This window comes from Eulemur rufifrons, chromosome 6 (genome assembly GCF_041146395.1).
Source record: "Eulemur rufifrons isolate Redbay chromosome 6, OSU_ERuf_1, whole genome shotgun sequence".
Lineage (NCBI taxonomy): Eukaryota > Metazoa > Chordata > Mammalia > Primates > Lemuridae > Eulemur > Eulemur rufifrons.
In genome coordinates, this window is record NC_090988.1 from 49,289,363 (window position 1) to 49,310,807 (window position 21,445).

The 21,445-nt window shown below is 45.4% G+C and overlaps 1 protein-coding gene across 1 annotated transcript in view; it reads left to right on the top strand.

Moving 5' to 3' along the window:
- Positions 1-21,445, top strand: part of TENM4 (teneurin transmembrane protein 4) — a 431,057-nt gene that overhangs the window by 392,499 nt on the left and 17,113 nt on the right. The window contains exons 25-26 of the mRNA XM_069469155.1: positions 3,134-4,011; positions 17,088-17,260. Of these exons, the coding sequence (XP_069325256.1) occupies positions 3,134-4,011; positions 17,088-17,260 (1,051 nt within the window). The remainder of the gene's footprint in view (positions 1-3,133; positions 4,012-17,087; positions 17,261-21,445) is intronic.

A 21,445-nucleotide genomic window follows, 5' to 3' on the forward strand; every position in this document is an offset into this window, starting at 1 on the left:
GAAAACTGAGGCTTGGTAAAAGAAAATGCATTTATAAATGTAGAGCCCTGTACCAGGTTCCATCAGGGATGTAGAAAAGAATTTTTTTAATGAAATCACGTACATAAATTGCCTAGCACAGTGCCCACCTGCTAGTAAGGAATAGGATGGAAACATTAGTTCCCTTTATAATCTATTAATACAAAGAAGCTCCTCGTATATTTTCTCATTTGATCCTCACAACTACCCTATGGAATATTTATTACCGCCTTTTACACAGGGGGAAAGAAGTTCCGTGTTTAAGAAATTTGAGTCCATTGCCATGTGGTAATTGTGGAAGTGGCACAGAAAATGAGGTGTCCTGATCCCGATGTGTCGCTCTCTGTATGCCATTCCCTGGTCATTCATTCGTTCAACAATCCATGTGTGCAGGCAAACCACCCTGCAACAAGGCAGTCGGCTGAAAGTGCTGTAATAAAGCACAGAGTGCTCAGGAGGCCAGGGCAGAGGGAGCTCTGTTCCGTGCTAGGACCATAAAACGTGGGAGCCGGGGGACCTCTGATGTTATAAAGTCTAGTCCCTCCATTCTGGTGAGGGAAACTAAGCCTTGGCACAATCATTACCAACAGGGAGGAGAACCAGAGAGGCTTAGGTAGTTGGTCTGGTCCAGAAACATCATACAGGCGGCCTGACGGACCGACTCCAGGAGCAGTGCCCCTGCCCCTCCCCAGGCCCCGCTGTGCACTTGGAGTAAGGGGAGAGTGTAGCAAAGCACTTGCTCTTCGTTCCTTCCTCTTCCCTCGCCCTCCACCCCATCCATCAGGGAGCCATCTTTGCACCATAATGACAGATAGAGAGGTCTCTTCAAGCAGTTCCCCAAGGTGCCACAGAACCGGAGGGCATAAAATATTTAGCAGCCAGTGTTGACAAGAAATGGGTTTTAGGAAATTGAAAATTCCCCTGTCACTTTAGAGCAAACCGTGTTCTTGATGCAGCCTGAAAGCTGTCGGGACGTGTGCTCCAGAGAGGCTGGGAGTGTGAAGCGGCAGCCCTGGCGGCCACCCTGCTGCAGCTCCCTGGCTCTGTGGGTCAGGGACCCGGGCTGGGAGTGAGGGGACAAGGAGGCGTTAGGAGGCAGGACTTGAGGACAGAGCTCTGAAGAACTGAGAAATGGCCTGCCCCAGCCTGAGTGGCCCTGAGCTGAAGGGGATAGATGGAGGTGGCTTCATCTCATGTGTATATGATTTATTGGGGTTTCTTTTTCTATTGGCAAACTACCACCTTTGCATTGTAAAAAATATAAGTTAGAAAACACAAGGAAGAAAATTAAAATTACCTTGAATTCCAGGATGGTTAACATTTTGGTATATATCCCTTAAGCTTTTAATCTCCTTTTTGTCCATAATCTATTCTAAACTTCTTGTGTTTTTTCTCCACTTGGTATCACATTGTGCTTATAGTCCTATAACCTGTTCTTTTTACTTAATACATAGCAAACATTTGCCCATGTCATTAAATATCCGTCTATAACATCACTTTTAACAACTACACACAGCATTCTAACTTATAGGTGAACTAAATGTACTACTATTCAGCTAATTCTTGGTTGTTGGGCATTTGAGTTGGTTCCAGTTTTTTGCCATGATTAAAAATGGCTGTGATAAAAATACTCTTGCAGACAATGGTGTACAAGAGTAAATTCCTACAGGAGAAACTTCTTTCCTAAAATTATATACTTGCTTAAGCAAGCCCCAAGGTGGACCAAATATTGAGGCTTTGTAGGGGTGATGAGTCTTTAGGTGGGGTAGAAAAACCAGCACAAGGGTGCACCCGTTGGCACTTCTGGCCCACATGCAGCATGGCTGGACCTCTGAGGGACACAATCAGTAAAGGGCTCCCCTTAGTGCCAGCACCTCCCAGTGTGACATATCCAACAACCCAGTGTCTACAGCACTGAACGCAGCATTCCTCACCCAGACCCTGCCAGCTGCAATCCCCGGGAGCCTGCTTGAAGGCTCACCTCGATCCCCGCCAGTTTCCCAGCCTGGCTCACAGGAGGCTAGCATGGCTCCCAGGACCTCTGAACTCCTAGTGCCCACAGACAGCTGCCATCATCCCTTCCAAGAGGACCTCTTCTCTGAGATACAGAACCATTATCTAGAGCAGGGCTTCACAAGTGTCAGTGTGCACAGAAATCATCTGGGGATTTTGCTTAAATATGAGGCTCCAGGCCAGTCCTGCCATTCTGCTCTCTGAGCAATGCCCAGCCAGTGCCAACACTGCTCTGTCTGATCATCACACCGTAAGGAGAAGGATCCAGTCATGATTCCCAACCCCACATTAGAATCACCAGGAAGATTTCTAAAATAATGCCAATGCCCAAGCCCCACACCCAGGGATTTGACTTAACTCACCAAGGGTGGGATTTATGCACCAGTATTTTCTAAAATCTCCATAAGTAATTTAAATGTGAAGCCAGATTTGAGAATCACTGGTCTAGAACTGTGTCAAACAGTGGCTATGGTTATTTTGCCTTTATATCCCTAGCACCTAGCCAGTTATTAATCCATGAACTTGAAGAGCTGAGAAATCATCTTCCGTACATGTACCATATCCACCATTCACAAAGAGTCTTCCTTAAGCCTCTGAACAACTCCTACTTCTGCCTCCAGACTCCCTCTGCCCTCCCCTCCCACCTCTAGAACATCGGCTGCTGTTGTTTGAGCACTTACTATGGGTCATGCACTCTGCACTGTTGTCACTCCTACTTTCCATATGTGAATATTGAGGCTCAGAGAGGCAAAGTAACTTGCCCATGGTCATAAGCAGTGGACTAGGATCTGAACCCAGGCCTATCTGACTCCAAAGTCTGTCCACTTGCCTATTTTGTTGTTGTTATTGTTGTTGTTGTCGTCCCATTCTTCATGCTTTGTCCATCTAACAGAGACCATCAGATGTCTCAGTGGCAGCTGTGTCATGGTTTCACTCTGATCAGGGGCTGACACTTCAATGTTGATGGTAGGCTGCATGAGGATCAAGCAAGACTGTATATGAAGGCAGTGTGGATGCTGTTACAAGCTGTATGGGGTGTGGGATGATTAGTGGTGGGCATCTTGCCAGTCATTTGAGTGTTGGTGTCTTCATTGATTGTCAGGTTCGCCTGGAGTGGCCCACAGACTTAGCCATCAACCCAATGGACAACTCACTTTATGTCCTTGACAACAACGTGGTCCTGCAAATCTCTGAAAACCACCAGGTACGCATTGTCGCTGGGAGGCCCATGCACTGCCAAGTCCCCGGCATTGACCACTTCTTGCTGAGTAAGGTGGCCATCCACGCAACCCTGGAGTCAGCGACCGCTTTGGCTGTTTCACACAATGGGGTGCTGTATATTGCTGAGACTGATGAGAAAAAGATCAATCGCATCAGGCAGGTCACCACTAGTGGAGAGATCTCACTCGTTGCTGGGGCCCCCAGTGGCTGTGATTGTAAAAATGATGCCAACTGTGATTGTTTCTCTGGAGATGATGGTTATGCCAAGGATGCGAAGCTAAATACCCCTTCTTCCTTGGCTGTGTGTGCTGATGGGGAGCTCTATGTGGCTGACCTTGGGAATATCCGAATTCGGTTTATCCGAAAGAACAAGCCTTTCCTCAACACCCAGAACATGTATGAGCTGTCCTCACCAATCGACCAGGAGCTCTACCTGTTTGATACCAGTGGCAAGCACCTGTACACCCAGAGTCTTCCCACAGGAGACTACCTGTACAACTTCACCTATACCGGGGACGGCGATGTCACACTCATCACAGACAACAATGGCAACATAGTTAACGTCCGCCGAGACTCTACTGGGATGCCCCTCTGGCTGGTGGTCCCAGATGGCCAGGTATACTGGGTGACCATGGGCACCAACAGTGCGCTCAAGAGTGTGACCACACAAGGACACGAGTTGGCCATGATGACATACCATGGCAACTCTGGCCTTCTGGCAACCAAAAGCAATGAAAATGGATGGACAACATTTTATGAGTAAGTATCCAGACAAGACCATTTGATGGTTTTGTTTCATTAAGTGCATTGTAGGATCAGAGGTAAACTGATGGGGTGTTAATTACGGGGTATATTTCATTTCGATTCATGATTTGGTATGCAAACTATTACCAATAATATGTTTTGCATGTTCTTATTCCAAATGATTTTTCCTAGGAAGGAAACGGTAGAGTAGAAAGGCATGAGTTTTGGAGTCAGAGGAGTTGGACTTCAATCCAGCTCTACCATGGACTTAATCTCTTTAGGCCTCAGTTTCCACATCTGTAAAATGGGTACAGTGGATACCTGCCCAGCGTACCACAGGGAGGTGATGTAGATGAAAAGTACTTGATGAAGTGCTAGCATCCTCACATGACCACTATCTAGAAGTATGGCGGAAAAGGAACAGTCCCATGAGGGTGAATTTTCCACATAATTGAAGCTCACGTCTTCAAGTTCCAAAAAAAATTTCACTTTAACCATTTGGAGTGGAATTCCTTATGAAGTGTGTTATGTGCCTCCCTTCTCAAACATATTACACAGACATAATGAAACCTTTCTTTTTATGAGTCAGTCATTGATAAGGAGCAACAACAATTGCATAGTATGCTACAGTATGAAGACAGGTTCCAGAAAGTGGGGAAACGAGGATACAGACCCCTTCGCCCCTGCCTGAAGTGATTTAAACTATTCTTTTATTAGCTCCTGATCTCAAGGGCACAGTTTCCTCCCTCAGGGTGGCGCTCATGTCATCATTTGTCCCAGTCCTAGTGCCCACCTCACTAGCTCCCTTCCCTGCTCTTGATCGTAGAGGCTTCTTAAGGGGTATGGCCGGAGAACCAGAAGTTCAGCTTATTATGATCCTAGCCAAAATCAAATATATGTCTGAACTGTTCCTCTTAAGATATTTTAATGAATAGACTAACATCTCTTTTTCTCTGTAAACTTTTAAGCATCTCTTTGAGATCTTAGCCATGTTCCAGACAACCAAGACTGCTGAACATGTCACCATGACGTAAGGATACAGGAGACAAGGCAGGAACTAGCCTTGTTGAGCATCACCTGTGGGCTAGGAACTGCATCATTGCGTTTAATGCTCACAACAGCTCTGGAAGATGGGCAATGTTATCTGTTTTATTGAGAAACTGAGGCTCAGAGAGGCTTCTTTGCCCCCCATTTCACAGTGAGAACATAGCAGAACCAGGGCCACACCCTCGTCTGTCTGATGCCAGAGCTCATGCTTTTTCAGCTCTGCCCTGCTGCCCACCCCCCCCCCGCCCCAGTTGAGTTTGTTAATTCCCAATGAACTTGACTCCTGAACCCTAAGTTTTTCTCACGCTTGATCAAGCATCAGTTTCTCATAGTCCCAGGAGAATCCAAAGGAAAAGGATCTGTAATCGATTTTTAAATATAATTTGCACAAAAAAAAGTCACAGAAATTTATACAAAGTTCACTGGCTAAATTCCTTTCTTCAAATAAGGGCTTTGTTAATTACAAAGAAAAGACAAAGATCCAGGGAAACAACAATTATCTTGATTAACTCATTGAAATGGAAATACACTAAATAATTCAATTTTCCCCATTGCCCGATGGAAATCTCTTATACATTATTTAGCCAGTACAGGGGTTTCTTTGTCAGAGCAAGTCTGTGCACTCAATTAATTCCCAAGGTCACTCCCTCAGATCCCAAAATAAATACTTACACATCACTGCAACCACTACTCTCTACCACCCTGAAATCTAAGACCGTTACCTACACTTCTGTCAGAGAGGATCTCTCCCTCTCTTTCCTTGATGAAATACACAGCCATAGTTGAGGTTTTATGAAGAAGGAAAGTTATTACAATTGCTTTTTATAAAATGCCATTTGGAATTCCAAAGAATCAACTTCACAGCACCCAGGAGGAGTACTGATCCTTGTTGACACAAACCAGAAATGGAAGAGAAAAGCCCTAAATTAGAAAGGGGAAACTAGTTTTGTTTTTTTGTTTGTTTGTTTGTTTGTTTGAGATCCTACTATGTGCCAGGCTCTTTCCCATTTAGTCTTCACAGCAACCTCAGATGATAGGAATTTTCATGCACATTTTTTACATGGGAACAAACTGAGGCACAGAAAGATTCGGTAACAAGCGTAAAATCACACACAGTGACTATGTAGCAGAGCCAGAACACAGGTCTGTGTTCTTTTACCTGCACAGCGAGGTTCACCTATGTTCTTGCTGACTTGTCTGTATGATAAGGATTAAAAATAGTGTCTATTTCATAGGGATAGTCTGAGGTTCAAAATTTCGATGAGCTAAAATATGGAAAGCTCAATGTCTGACTCATCATAAGTACTCAAATGATAGCTGCTGCTGCTATTAGTTCAAGCAATATTAGTGGCAGTACCAGTCACTGCAGAAGTGTTATTTGGGTGTGAAAGGTATTCCCCAGAAGCAGATGCAAGTAAACTAATCAAAGGAGCAGACACAAGTTTTAATTGAGGTAGGTAGGAATCAGAGGTCAGGCAAGAGGAGCAGAATCAAGTGTCAAGTATGAGAGATCAAGATATGAACCAGGAAAGAAGTCAGGTCCCTGAGAATATCCAAAACGGGCTGGAAAGTGTCATTTAGAGTGGGCTGGGACAAAACGGTTCAGCTCATACTGGGAACAAGCAAGGGTGCCAGATACCTGTTTTCACGAGATGTTAGCTGTGTGGCTCAGAATCGGGCTGGCTTCCAGATCCAGATCTCAACCAGACAGAAATAACCCCTGCCTTACCCCATTTCCAGACCCTCATGAGGATCAAAAAACTAAATAAAACCAAAAATAAAAATACTTTGAAAACTAGAGGCTCCATAGAAGTAAGGGTGTGGTACATTTACCATTATGGGATGTCTTAATAAGGATTCAGACAGATTTTGCCAATGCTCCAGTGAATTTTCTACCTTCAGCTCCATTAGGTAGCTTAGTGCTGTGGTCCCCAACCCCCTACCCCTGCCCCCCCCCCCCCCCCCCGCCATGCATCACCACTTGAGCTCCGCCTCCCCACTTCCCTACCTGCTCCCCGCCCCCATCCCCATCCCAGTCCGTGGAAAAATTGTCTTCCATGAAATCAGTCCCTGATACCAAAAAGGTTGGGACCACTGGCTTAGTGGATTCCAACCCAAATATTCTATTAATATTTTTAAAAAACAGCCCAGGCTTGCCTGTGACATGGGCTGTTATTGAAACAAATTTTAGTTGGCTTTATCGATCCTCTTAAGAGATTAAGTAATACATCTAACATAACATCACACACTTCAGAGCAATTTGACTCAAAGAGTTCACAGTTCTAGAGAACCAAGGTTACTTTCCTCCCCTCGGCCCACAGGTCTGCTGGTAGAAAACCTCAAAGGAGTCGGAAATGCCATCCTCATCTCCAGTGTGTGGCATCATTACTCTCAGAAGTGGCTCCTGGTCAGATGGCCTTTGGTGACTCAGTAAATGGCCTGATGAGCAGGAGCCAGTTTCCAGAACTGACTTGCTGGGTGGGCGTGAGCAACAGCTTCCCCAAGTTTCACAGGGGAAGTGGCTCTGGCCTCCCATAGTGCCCTGTGACAGCTTGTGTTATAATTACGCTCACATTAACTGCTGTGAGACCCTTACTAATTTGTCTCTGCATCAAGCCAGCTAGTAGGGCTGACAGACAGTAAAGATTTTATGAATGAAATGTAAATTCAGGAGGAGAGAGAGATAAAGACGGAAGGAAATAATATGCTGCAGTGAGAAGAATGCTGGATTCAAATCTCAGCTCCAGCACCGTTGGTGTTGCCGGCAGGACATAGAATTCACTCAAATGGGTCAAATGAAGAGACTTGGCTTCCGGGTTTCGCTTAAGGATAGAAGAGCTGGAAAGTGCATCATTCCCAACCTTATCATGTAAATGAGCCGGACAAAAGGCAAATTCAGGAGTCGTCCTTGAACTCCTTCTCCCAGGTCACAGGGTAACCAACCGGCCCAAATCCAAGGAGAGACAGACTCCTGCAGAAAGAGACAAGATGTGAGCATTAGCTTACCTGGGGTAGATGCCGTCAGCCGCAGGTAAGAAGAGTTCGGCTAGGGTGGTTGGCGAATTTGTGGGGGCTCAGTGTGTACTGGTAAGAGATATGAAGCCCTCAGAGGCTGCAGAAACTGGGGGAGTCAACATCCTCTTCAGGATTTTTCTCCACAAATCCCACCAGGAGTTTTCCCACAGGAAAGACCAGAGAAAGATTTAGGGGAGTGTCCCTTCTGGCAGACTTGGGGTGGGGGGCGTGCAGCAGCTGCTGAGGGGGAGCACAAACACCTGCTCCACCCAGACCCTCTCACCTCGTCTCCCATCAGGAGCAAAAGCCCCCCTCTGTGAAGAGGAGGCAGCTAACACCGTCTTACTTAGGCCCTGGGGAAACCCTTTCAGCTGAATGAGGGTAGCAAAGAAAGAAAAAGAAACTGCTGGGAGAGGAGCGGGAATATGTAAGGAGCCCAGAGCTGCAGTCTGAGCAGAGGCAGGGACGGCAGAGCGGCCCCACTCCTAGACTGAGGCTTAGTCAAAACAAGAGAGGACGCTGCGCCAGCCCCACAGCCAGCTGAAAGGCTAAACGCAGCAGTGAGGAGCAGAATGCTTCTGGGAGAGGGGGAGAGAAGGGGCGAGAGCGTGCAAAATGGAGAGACCCTCTCTGAGGCGCGGTGCAAAGGGAGGACCCCAGGCAAAGGGCGGAGCAGCCTCGGAGAACAGAACCCTCCGGCAAACCAGTGCCTCCTCCTAAACACAAGGAATTGCTAGAGGCATTTAAAACCTATGATTCACTAAGGTTCACCATAGAAACAAACTGCAAAGACAGCCCAAATCCTAACCAGATTAACTTGAACCCCCTCGCACAAGTCCTGGCGGAAGGAGACTCACATCCATTTCCAGGCATATGCCCGTTGCCCAGGCTCTACCGTGCTACACAAGATGTCACACGTTCCACTGAACATACCGAAGGGCCCGAAACAGCAGCACATTCCCAACAGACAAGAAGTCACCAGAGCCACATTCAGACGTGACACATGTTGAAACTATCTTCCAGGGAATTGAAAATGACTATAATTATATTAAAGACTCTAATGGAAAAGGTGAACAATGTGTAAGATCAGATGGATCGTTTCGGCAGAGAGATGGAACTATAAGAAAGAATCAAATATAAATGCTAGAAATGAAAACCACAGTTACAGAGATGAGGAAAAGCTTTGATGGCCTCCTCGCTCCTGACAACACAGCTTGTCAAAGCAGAAGAAAGAAGGCAGGTCAATAGAAAGTACGCAACTAAAACACACAGAGAAAAAAAGAGTGGGGAAAATAATACAGAACAGGGCATTCAAGAGCTGTGGGACAATGTCAAATGGTCTGGCATACCTATAATTGGAATCCTAGGAGAAGAGGGAAAAAACAGCAGAAGAAATATTTGAGGAAATAATGGCCAAGGATTATCCACAATTAATAGTGGACCCCAAACCACAGATCCAAAAAGCTCAGAAAACACCAAACAGAACACACACACACACACACACACACACACACACACATTTCTAGGCATATCATATTCACATGGGCTGAATACAAATGAAAAAGAGAAAATCTTGAAAGTAGCTAGGGGAAAAAAAGGCATTTTATAAGAGGAACAAAGATAAGAATTACATCAGACTTCTCATCAGAAGCCATGAAAACTAGAAGACAGCAGTGCTGAAAGAAAAAAACAAAACAAAAAACCTGTCCACTCAGATACTATGCTCAGCAAAAATACCTTTCAAATGAAGACGCATTATGGAGGTGTAGACAGGGATAAGGGAACCAGGAAACGGTGCCGAGGCACTAAGAACAGTTAATAGCTGTTACCAACCTCCAGGCTGCAGGGCAAGGTGGGGGAATTGCAGGATCTTATGACTTTAGCCTAGTGGCGGGTGTGCCCATAAAGGAGAAGCCACCCGGTTGAAGCGTAATCATGGATAGGTGCAGCGTGTGCTAAAGATTCAGCACTGGAGGAAAGAGGGGATGAGGAGAAACTTCTCCTGAACTCCGCTGTCTCACCTATCACAGGTCAGTGCCTATCACTGACCTGTCCCAACCAGAATGGAGCCAGCAAGGTGCCCAAGGGATGCAGCCTGCAGGGCTCGGCTGCTCTGGGCACAGACAAGGGCAGAGAATGGATCTGGGGGGAAACAGAATAACCAGCACAGAGACCAAGCAGCTCGAGACGTGTTAGACATGAGTGGCGAGCCAGGGTCCAGTCCCAGGTCTGCCCGAATCCTAAGCACTTTCCCCCAGAGGCACTGCCTCAGGTACAGCCTGGCAGGGTGGGCAAGATCTTGAGGGTCCTGAAGCCTGGACTTCACTCCTGTGAAATGGGAAGCAAGTGCAAGTTTTTACTGCAGAAGCCACGGAGTGCCCTGGTTCTGATCCCGTTCTGGAGTCACTAATGATGTAGTGATGCCGTGTGTGACAGTGGCCCGAGCCAGAGGACTGCCAGTGTGCATGGGCTGGGAGCTCTAATTATTCACAGACCATGCAGGGTCCACTTCCCCTTGTTGATAATGGCGTTGTTTGAAACAATCCCAGCTCAAAGTCATAAAAATCGAATCTTTATGTTTTGACCAAAAAGTTAAGATCAGCAAGAGTTGAGTATCAGAGAGGCAATTTGGCATTTTCCTTTCCAGCTGTGCATAGTAAGAGGCTTGAGATGAAGTATTGAGTGTGAAGAAGAAAGCCTAGCGGGGTGTGTGAAGATACCCTTTAGCAATCCTCTTCTGAGAGCCAAGTTCACAGCCACGATATGAATCTTTTATATGTTTTTTTTCACTGTGCTCCAAAGATGCTTTGGACAAATGGAGTAAAGTCAGTGGAAGGAAGTAAAGAAAAGCAGTCATCTGGCCATCTCTATTGTGCCCCCAAATGGGGACTTGGCATTGCTGCAAAGTCCATTGTAGTGACGGCAAAGCAAAGCACCCAGAAGGGAAAACTGTCAGACTTCTTGACCCACTTGAGGCTTCCAGACACCACGTTTTCTTTAACACAGTGATGAACACAAAGGTTTTGACTTGAAACAGTATCATTTTTAGGGGAAGCTTGATAAAATAATATGTTCTTTGAGATCAGACAGATCTGACTTTGAATCTATATTCCTCTACTAGCTGTGTGATCTTAGGTAAGTTACTGATCTTCGCTGAGCCTCTCCTTCACCATTTGTGAAATGACAACAATAATGCCTACTAAAAAGATGGTTGCGAGCATGGTGCCTCGTACCTAAAAGGTGCTGTGGGAGGATGAGTGAGCTTTCCCCTCCTCATATGGAGGGCAGAGGTAAAATGGATGAAGTTCTGAGTTGCTCTCAATGTCTTGAAAAGTCAGCAATAATATCTACTATTTATTTCCGTATTTATTCATTCGTTCAATAAATATGTACCGGGTACCTTCTACATGCTGAGTCCTCCTCTGGGCACTGAGAACACAGACAAGGCCCCTGTGCCCCTGGAGCTTATAGTCTAGTAGGGGGAGACAGACAGTAAACAAGTAAACAAGGTAATAAAAATAGTGAAGACAATGAGATAAGATAATGTGGTGCAGAGGGGAGACCTATCTATTTCAGAAGTGGTGGTCAGGGAAGACCTCACTGAAGTGGCAACACCTGAACTGAACCGTGACTGTTGAAAGGAACAAGCCGCACCAACGTTGGAGGGAAGGGCGTTCCTGCAAAGGGAACAGTAAGTGTTGAGCGCCCCCAGCATGGACTCAGTTTGGCACGTTTGGGGACCAGAGGCAGATGCAGGGAAACACAGAACATATGTAGAAGTGAGGTTCGGGGTGAAATCAGAAAGAGAGGCAGGAAGGAGCCAGGCCATTCAGCCAGCATTCATTCATTCACATTATTAAGCATCTCCTATATGCCAGACCCTCTAAGTTATGGGGGTACGGCAGAGACCCAGTGAAGTTCCTGCCCTCAGGGGGTTGACATTCTAGTGAGGACAGTCTCCTGGGGTCCTGAAGACCCTGGTAAGAAGTTGGCACTTCATTTCAAATACTTCCCTTTTGTGGTCTTCACAGTGACTCTATGAGATAGGTATTTACTATCTTCACTTATAGAGGGGGAAACAGAGGCTTAACGAGGTTGTTATATAACATGCCCGCAAAAATATCACTTGTGGTGGGGGCTTGAAGGTGAGGAGGAACACAGAACCAAGTGCCCGTCCTCCAAGATCACATTGCTGGCAAGTGTGGAGCCTGGATTCAAAGCCTAGATCATCTGGCTCCAGAGACCTCTCCATACCAACTGTTCCTTCTATTTCTCTTGGTTAGAAAGAAAAATTTGCCATGACAAATGTAACTAATCCGTTGTCCAGAAGCCACACAATCACAGGGCCAGGGCGTGAAGCAGCCACTTGGAGCCCCTTCCAGTCCCTGCATGTTGTTGGGCAGCTCTTAGCAGCTCTGCAGCGGAGCAGAAAGCGTTCTGCAGAGGTGGCCCACAGGGCAAAGGTGTGCAGGGTCCAGAGGTTGGGCAGCTCCAGCTCTTCCCATGCAGAGTCAGAAGGGACAGGGTTCTGATGGGATAATCACAGGTATTGATCAAGCAGCAGAGAGATCCAGTGGCATTTCTCAAGCTCTGGAAGGTACTGAAATGAATGAATAGAAGACAAGAAAATTTTATAAATTGGTTGTTCTATTTGATGTTCATTTAATTAAGACATGCAGTCTTTCTAATGGAAAATGTGAGTAGTGGAAATTACTGTTTTTTTGACCATCTCATATAAAATGAAAACCAGATCTTGATGGCATGGGGTCTTTTCATTGTCTCTTCTCAGGCTCAATTTAATTATGCATCACAGGCTACCTTCAATAATAATTACAATTGTCTGCCTTTATATAAAGCCTCTTTCTGTCGTAAGACTAAAATTCTGGGGAGATGCCTGGGGAGATTGCTAAAGCATCATTTAGCGAGCGCAGTTTCCGTATTTGTGCGTTCAGCAGATGTTTATCATGTACCTACTGTATGTCCAGCTTCTGCCAAGTCCTGCAAGAGCTAGTTTGTGAATGAATCATGGTCTCTCCTCTCCCACGGAGCAGGAAAGAGGCCTCGCACATCCAATCCTGCATTTATTTATTTGTTCAGCCAACATTCCCTGCCTGTCTTCTCTATGCCAGTCCCAAAGCTGGGGAAGCAGTTATAAACTGAGAGCCAGTCCTCCAAGGTCATGCTACTGGCAGGTGGCAGAACCCAGGCAATGTGAATCCAGGCTCCCAGCCTGGAGATCCGACTCCACAGACCAGTTCTGACCTCACGCGCTCACAGTTTGAGGAGGCAGACAACTTGTACATCAGCTCTGCAATGCAGGGGAGGAATTCTAGGCTAGATCTGTGTGCACGGGGTATCATTGGGAGAGACCAGGGAGGGCATTATGAGGTGCCATTTGAACAAGGCCTTGTTAAAGTGGAACTGAAGTGACATCTGACCCCTAGTTAATAATCTCTCTGTCAATTCTTACCTGTAAGATTCCAACGCTGCTTTTTAAGTATCTTGCATGGCATAATAAAATGATTTTTGTTTTGTTTTATTTTTGAGACAGTTTCACTCTGTTGCCTGGGCTAGAGTGCAGTGGCATCATCATAGCTCACTGTAACCTCAAACTCCTGAGCTCAAGCGATCCTCCTGCCTCAGCCTCCTGAGTAGGAGGGACTATAGGCACATGCTATCATGGCCAGAAATAGGATCTTGGTATATTGCTCAGCCCAGTCTCAAACTCCTGGGCTCACTCAATCCTACCACCTTAACTTCCCAAAGTGCTAGGATTACAGGCATGAGCCACCATGTGCAGCCATGAATTCTTTTTTTATGTGGTTAGGTCAGGAGATTAGATAGTCTGAGTGAATAGTCTCATTTTTAATAAAGAATATGTATAGGGATAACAGGTGCTCAAAGAATCAGACTAGAACAGCATCCCTATCCCATGAAACTTGGACTGGAGTAGATCGTCCTGTTGATTTAAAAAATGACTCAGCATCTGACAGGACTCAGTGTAATCATGAACCACAGAGACAGTTAAGATGACCAAGGCAAGACCAGTTCCTGGAGTCATGCTTTTTAGCTAAGAAGCTTGGGGTGCCCTAGTAATATTTTGCTGAAAAGACCTGGAAATTGCTATTAGTAGCTTGCCTTATAAGTGAGACTCTCCTAGGAATGCCAGTAATTTAAATGGTCCACTTCCCCAAGATGGCCATGCTCATGAACTCGTGGTATTACTTGGACAGTAGTTTTCTGACTATGAAAATAATGCATGTTTATTATAGAAAATCATAGAAATATAAAACACATATATAAATAAGCAATTAAAATCACCTGTAATTCTACTTCCCAATGATAACCACTGGACACATTTTTGTAAATTTCCTTCCTGTTCAAATTTTCAGTGCCCATAAAGGGTTAAAAATGAACTGCAGCCTCTCTTAGAGTTGAAGGGAACAGAGCCCTGAGAGAGTGTCTCCAGGTGAGAGAGGCCTTAGGACACACAATCTCAGAACTACTTCCTCACTGTTAGGGTGGGAACTCGTAATGCAGGATGAGAAAGAATTCTCGACACAAAGATTAGGATAAGTTTTAAAGAAAGGAGTTTATTTTACTTCCAAGAGACAAAAGGGCATAGCATGAAAGAAAGAAAGAAATGCCGGCCCAAAGGATAAGGGGTTTGGGCTTTTTCTTGGGATGAAGGATAGAGCAGTTATTGTTGCAAAATGATAACAGGAGGCAATTTGTGTCTTTGCTTCTCTGCTAGACCAGCTCTATCAGACTTCTCAGAATGTGCTCAGGCAGATGTGCAGGAGGGCTGCACCCCCTTTTCTGTCTGCTCGGTACTGTTCCAGTTCTGTAAAACAGCCTCCTGAAAAAACCAAGTTAAGCCACAAGTGGTTAAGCAAACAAAGGGGCAGTTGTGTGCTGTAATTTTTCTCTCTTTTTTTCTCTGTTAGTTCATCAGCAATGCCGTCCTTTCACTCACCCAGCTCTGAGGGGCACTCCACCTGTGACCACTCAGTCCAGGCTTCAGCCTCCCTAGGCCAGACTGACCTTCTCCTGGAAGAACCTGGCTCTGAAGAGAAAGGAGAAATCATGACAGAAAACAGGCTTTCAAAGCCCCCTAACTGCCTGTAGTAGAGCCCCCAATACAATTCCACAGCCTTGCCCTGCCAAGCCCAGCCTAGGTAGCATAGGAGAGACCACCGCATTGCCTGCCATCCTGGAAAGGGCTTCATTCCCCTTCCTCAGACCTCCACAATGGAGAGATTCAACTTTCCCAAAGGCCCTTGACCCTTCCCCAAGAATTGGTCTTAGGCCAAGGACAGGGGTGATTCATTAAAAATACCTTTGCCAGCACCTCCTCTGGACAGAGTATGCCAGGGACTGTTACATTCAGTGTGAAGAGTGCCGTGATCTGTGCCAGGCACAGGTACAGAAAGAGCTGGCAAATGGCAGGATCTGGAGTGCAGCACCCAAGTGTCTGGTCCTGGGCAGAAAGTTGCTCAGCAACGGCCTGCCTAGTCTCACCCACCAAGTCTCAGCTGAAACCATACAAGCTGCAGAGCCAGCAGTCCCAGCAAGAAGTGCGGCCCAGCAGAAGGAATCACAGGAAGAGCCAGGATGGAGCTGACCTATCTGGCCTTTTATTTCCCCATTGTTAAAACCCTCACAGGGACCCAGAGGCCAACTGTGCTCCGGAAATAAAAGCAAAACAGTAAAAAAGAAAAAAAAAGTCCAGTAGGGAGACCCAAAATACATGGGGGAGACATGTCCAGCTGAACCCGCGCTGCAGCCTTGCACAGGAGCAGAAGTCAGAAATATTGACATGTAGATGAGGAACTTCCACCATTCACACACATGTGCAAAAAGGCTATTTAAGCCTGCCTTTTTACACTTCAGCCTCCCCTAATTAAAACCAATAATTAAAACGTGACTAGCCCACTCCTGCCTTCTTCCAACCACATCTGCAGCAGGGAGGCGCTCAAGAAATGGATACTTGCAAATAGATGGTGCAGAAATGTTCACTGAAGACAGGCAGGTGGTGGCTTGGACGCAAGTAGATTTAAAATTGAATTTTGATTCTGTCACACTTATTAACTCTGTGACCTTGAGCAGATGACTTCACTTTTCCGAGCCTCAATTTCTGATCCTCCAAAAAGGAGATAATACATACCTTTTAGACTGGATTAAATGAGGATTAAAAGAAAAATGTATTAAATGAGGATTAAATAAAAATGTGTGAAAAGCAACTAGCGCCATGCCTAGGACATTAGAGGTGCTCAATCAGGATAGATATTTCTTTTATTATTATCAGGAGAATGGTAAAGAGAATTAAGATTCAATTATGATTCTTTAGAAAGACCATACCTGACCAAAGCTGTGGGTTCTGAGAGTTGCAGATACATAGATACTTAATGCCAGATGTGAAATCTAGATGGGGAGGGTTGCAAATCTTAGCGACCTGAGTCCTGCTTTGAATTCTGAGTCCCCTTTTCCCAGGATCTGTATCTTCTGGGAATCCCCTGGGTAATGGTTCCCATTTCTAGTATTTTTCAGGAAAAACCTGTAAAACTAGTTCTTCAGGATTTTGCAAAAGGTATTCAAGCATTGAGTTTGACTGTATCAATTCTGGGGAGTCTCCCAGTTCTAAGATGCTGGGTCAGCTGTCTCGTCATGGCCATGATCATCCCAGCCCTTCACAAGTGAATTCTAGTTTATAGCTACCAGGCGCTTTCCCACGTCCTCCATGGTAGTCCTGGGCAGGGGCAGGGCAGTGGTACCATCTCCACTGTTTGGATTAGGACAGGAAGACTCAGAGAGGTCAGTCATTTTCCTGCAGTTGGATATCAGCAGATGGAGTCATATCCTGAAAGCTATGGTCTTGTGCAAGGAGATGGGGAAGACTTGAGAATGTATCTGACCAGAAAGAAAAGCAGAACACAAAAAACTGTGGCATGAGGTAGAACGTGCCAAGTTCAAGCCATGGTGTCATTATATTTCTGTTACTCAGTGCCCCCCCCCACTTTGGTTTCCAGGTATGACAGCTTTGGCCGCCTGACAAATGTGACCTTCCCCACTGGCCAGGTGAGCAGTTTCCGCAGTGACACAGACAGTTCAGTGCATGTCCAGGTAGAGACCTCAAGCAAGGATGATGTCACCATAACCACCAACCTGTCTGCCTCAGGTGCCTTCTACACACTGCTGCAAGGTAAGCCAGGTGGGGGCGTGGGGACGCTGAGGCAGAGGGGTGGGAAGACCCCTTTGGAGATGGATGATACAGGAAACAAGCTACTGCCAGAGCTGCCCAAGAACAGGAAAGCATCACAACTGGTTTTTCTCTGTATCGCCACCTAATTTGCAAAACATACCAGCCTGAATCCAGTAAATTCTTTCTCGGAAGCTTCAGAATAGTATTTCATTGTCCCGTCCTATTATCATCAGAACAAAGGGTAGAGAATCCATTAGCTGCTAATCCAGGTGACCTCGCTATTCTGCCATGCTAATGGCTCCCAGATTAAAAGACGTATGCTCCCACTGGTGCAGGCGAGGACAAAGGACAAAAATAATTACAGCTAATTATGAAAGGGGTTTGAGCATGGAGAAATCCTTCCTGAAGCCCAGGTGAGAAGGTTCCTGCCTCTGCTAGGACTCCATAGACAGAGACCCTTCTCTGCATTGCCAAGTCATCCTGGTGTGGGTTAGACTTTTAGCTTCAGGTAAATCACAATGATGAAACCTTGCTGTGAATTGTCTGCCTCAGTTGCTCTCATGAGATGGGGTGGCGGGGTGCAGCTTCGCTGGATTTAGTAAGCTTGAAAAGAAAGAGACCATCACCAGGGAAAGCCTGGCCTGATTTTCACCCTGCCCTCCAGATGGCTGTCTATACTCCCAAAGGTTTCAGCATAAAGTCGTAAAAGTAGCCTCTCATGGACACTCAGGGGACCAAGTTCCAGTCCACCTCATCCACTGTGGCCCGCGGTTTTCTCCTCCAGGAAAAGAAAGCCAGGTGAAGCTGTGTTGAGCGGTGTGGGCAGTGGCGAGGCAGGGGTTCTGGGGTGGACAGACCAGGGCCCCGTGCCTGCTGTGCCAGTTCCTACCTGTGTGAACTGGGTGGAGCCATTCCTCTTCTCTGAGCCTTGGTTTCTGGGTCTCAGAAATGGGGCTGACTCATAATACATGCCTCATTGGGTTGCTCAGACAATCTCTTTAGACAACATATGTAAAGTGACTAGCATGGGCCAAGCACATAGTATTGCTTAGTTAAGTATTTGTATTAATTAAGTAATTAATTAATTAGCAAGCAGTTTAACTTACAGTAAGAAAACAAATGTCTGTATATTCTTACAAGCACTTTTATTCCCAAATGTAGTCTTTTGCCTTTTAAAGAGCTCAAAGAACAATTAAGGTTCTCAAAGAAAGAGAGACCAAACCCTGGAATTCCTTCCCCACCAGCTACCTTTAATGGTGGGATGGGACACACCCCAGGTACTTACGGTCTGACTGGGTTATTTCCAAGAGAAGGTGCCATGTCTGGGCCAGCCAGGATCCTCCTGACCAAGGACTGCAGGGCTGCCAGGGACTCAGACATCTAGGCCTTCAGGCCTTCGAGTCTTGTTTTCTTCCCTATGATTAAGAATTGTCTCATCCATCCATTCCACACTGCTAAACTGGCTGGACTATTTTTCCCAAAGGTTGGTGCAGACTTTCTTATATTTGGGCAACTTTTTAAAATTCAAAAGTGCCACATTCCTCATTTTTAAAATGCACCATCAATTTAATAACAACTTTTCAGGAGGAAGGAAAAAAGTCACAGTGCCCAAAAGACATACATGGACACATTCCAATTTCAGAAACATTAAAATGTGAAAAGAGGCCAGGCGCGGTGGCTCACGCCTGTAATCCTAGCACTGTGGGAGGCCGAGGCGGGTGGATCACTCGAGGTCAGGAGTTCGAGACCAGCCTGAGCAAGAGCCAGACCCTGACTCTACTAAAAATAGAAAGAAATTATCTGGCCAACTAAAAATATATATAGAAAAAATTAGCTGGGCATGGTGGCGCATGCCTGTAGTCCCAGCTACTCGGGAAGCTGAGGCAGAAGGATTGCTTGAGCCCAGGAGTTTGAGGTTGCTGTGAGCTAGGCTGACGCCACGGCACTCTAGCCAGGCAACAGAGTGAGACTCTGTCTCAAAAAAAAAAAAAAAAAAAAAAGTGAAAAGAAGAAGCACATCTTGGAATCCAGGGAATGGAGTACCTGTTTTTCCTCTCTGCCAAGCTCCCTTCCCTTCTCAAGTACCAGGCTCAGATGCTCAGTTTTGCAGCCTCAGTGGAGTCTTTGTGAAAAGCTCTTTCGGTTTCATCTCATGTCTAAACTATGGGAAGTACTAAGAAGTAGCTACTAATGAGTAGCGGCCTTGGGCAATCACAGCCCACATTAAGTGGGAACCGTCTGAGATGGGCCTCCACAGAGGCTGCTCCCTCCCAAGTCTCCATTAATGGACATGGGTGAATTCAGCAAGGAGCTGCTTTCAAAGATAAATTGACACAGGCTTCTTCACTCTTCAAAGGAAGAAATGCATAACGAGTTTGAGGCAGATTTTAGAATTTCCGTTCATGAGAGAGAAAAGGAGAAAGATGGAGTGGGGAGGGAGTGAGAGAAAGAGGGGCCAACTGGATGCCATCCTAGCAGGGATGATTCAGTGAGAGTTTCCCACGAAAACTACTTCTTTATTGCTGGACATAACCTGAAACATATCTAATTCAATCCAGCAAATATTTACTGATTTACTGAGCACATAGAATTGTAATGATGTAATATTTTTGGAGCACTTATTAACTACAAAGTATGATTTTTGGCATTTTATGTTCATAGTCTTATTAAGCAGTACCTCATAAGCCTGTGACGTAGGTATTATTAATATCTCCATTTTCCAAATGAAGGTAGTGAGAGGCTCTGAGAGGCTAATTAGCTTGCCCATATCACACACCAGACAGGGTATTTGGACCCAAACAAACAGGCTTTAGAACCCACTCTCTTAACTGCTGAGCTAAAGGCCATGGGCAGCTACTGGAGGACCATGATCAGTACTGGAAAAGTTCACTGTGTCATGTGTGTGTGTGTGTGAGAGAGAGAAAGAGAGAGAAATGGGGTGGTGGAGGTAGAGGAAAGACAGTAGGAGACACATGTGACCATGACTAGCACATAAAACGCTGACCTTTGTATAACACTATATGCTAGCACTGTTCCCAGCTTTTCATGTTGATTAGCTCACTTGGTACTCAGAGCATCATGTGAGGCAAGCATTAGCTATTGTCCCCAGTACACTGATGAAGCAACAGAGGCATGACAGGTTAAGAATTTGGCCAAGGTCTTACAGCACGGCAGTAGCAGAGCTGGAACTTGAACCCAGGTAGCCTGGCTGCAGGATGCAGGCTCTTCACCTCTGTGCAGTAAGGCCTCTCACGGCAAGCACTTAAATGTGTGCGAGTGTGTGCATTAATAGAGAGGTGAACCCTGCACCCTCAGCTACAAGACCATGATGAGGCCCATACAGAGGCTGAGGAGTGTACAGCAGAGGAAGCGTTCATTCTGACCAGAGGAACAGGGACAGCTTCTGGGAAGAGAGGACATCTGAGCAGAGCCTTGAAGGAAAGATTGAAGCTAGCACTTACTGAAGAGAGGGGCAGCGCAGACAGAGGAACAGCTGAGGAAGGGCAAGAGTCAGGAGAATGTAGCACAAGCCCAAGATAATTGTTTCCATTTTTAGAAAAGAACTCTGTGCATTTACAGCTGAAATTTACTTTTTTCCCCTCCAGAAGTTTCTTTTAGCTAAAGATCTGTATTAAAATGTTTTAATCAAATTTACAATTTCAAATCATATCTCTTTGTAAATCATTGTCATATATGTATACATGACATATACACACTTATGACAATATATGTATCTCATATATGTATGAGAATGACTTAAAATATATTAATGTATATATTTGTCATTCTGTCAGTGATTTAAGTGTCAGAATTATTTTTAACCTTGTAATAAAGAACATTGTTACTGTCATGTATATCGAGAGCCTTAAAAATGTTCAACCCTATGCTCTAGTAGTCCTACTTTTAGGAATCTATTTTGATTAAAAAATCTAAAATGAAAACATTGATTTATCCAAAAAGTATATTTTTAGATTGAGTTATAATTCACATACCATAAAATTTACTCTTTTAAAGTGTACAATTCAATGGCTTTTAGTATATTTACAAAGTTTACAATCATAGCCACTATCTAATTCCAGAACATTTTTATCACCCCCAAAAGAAATCACACACCCATTAGCAGTCACTCCTCATTGTCCCCTGTCCCTCAGCCTCTGGCAACCACGGATTTACTGTCTGTCTCTA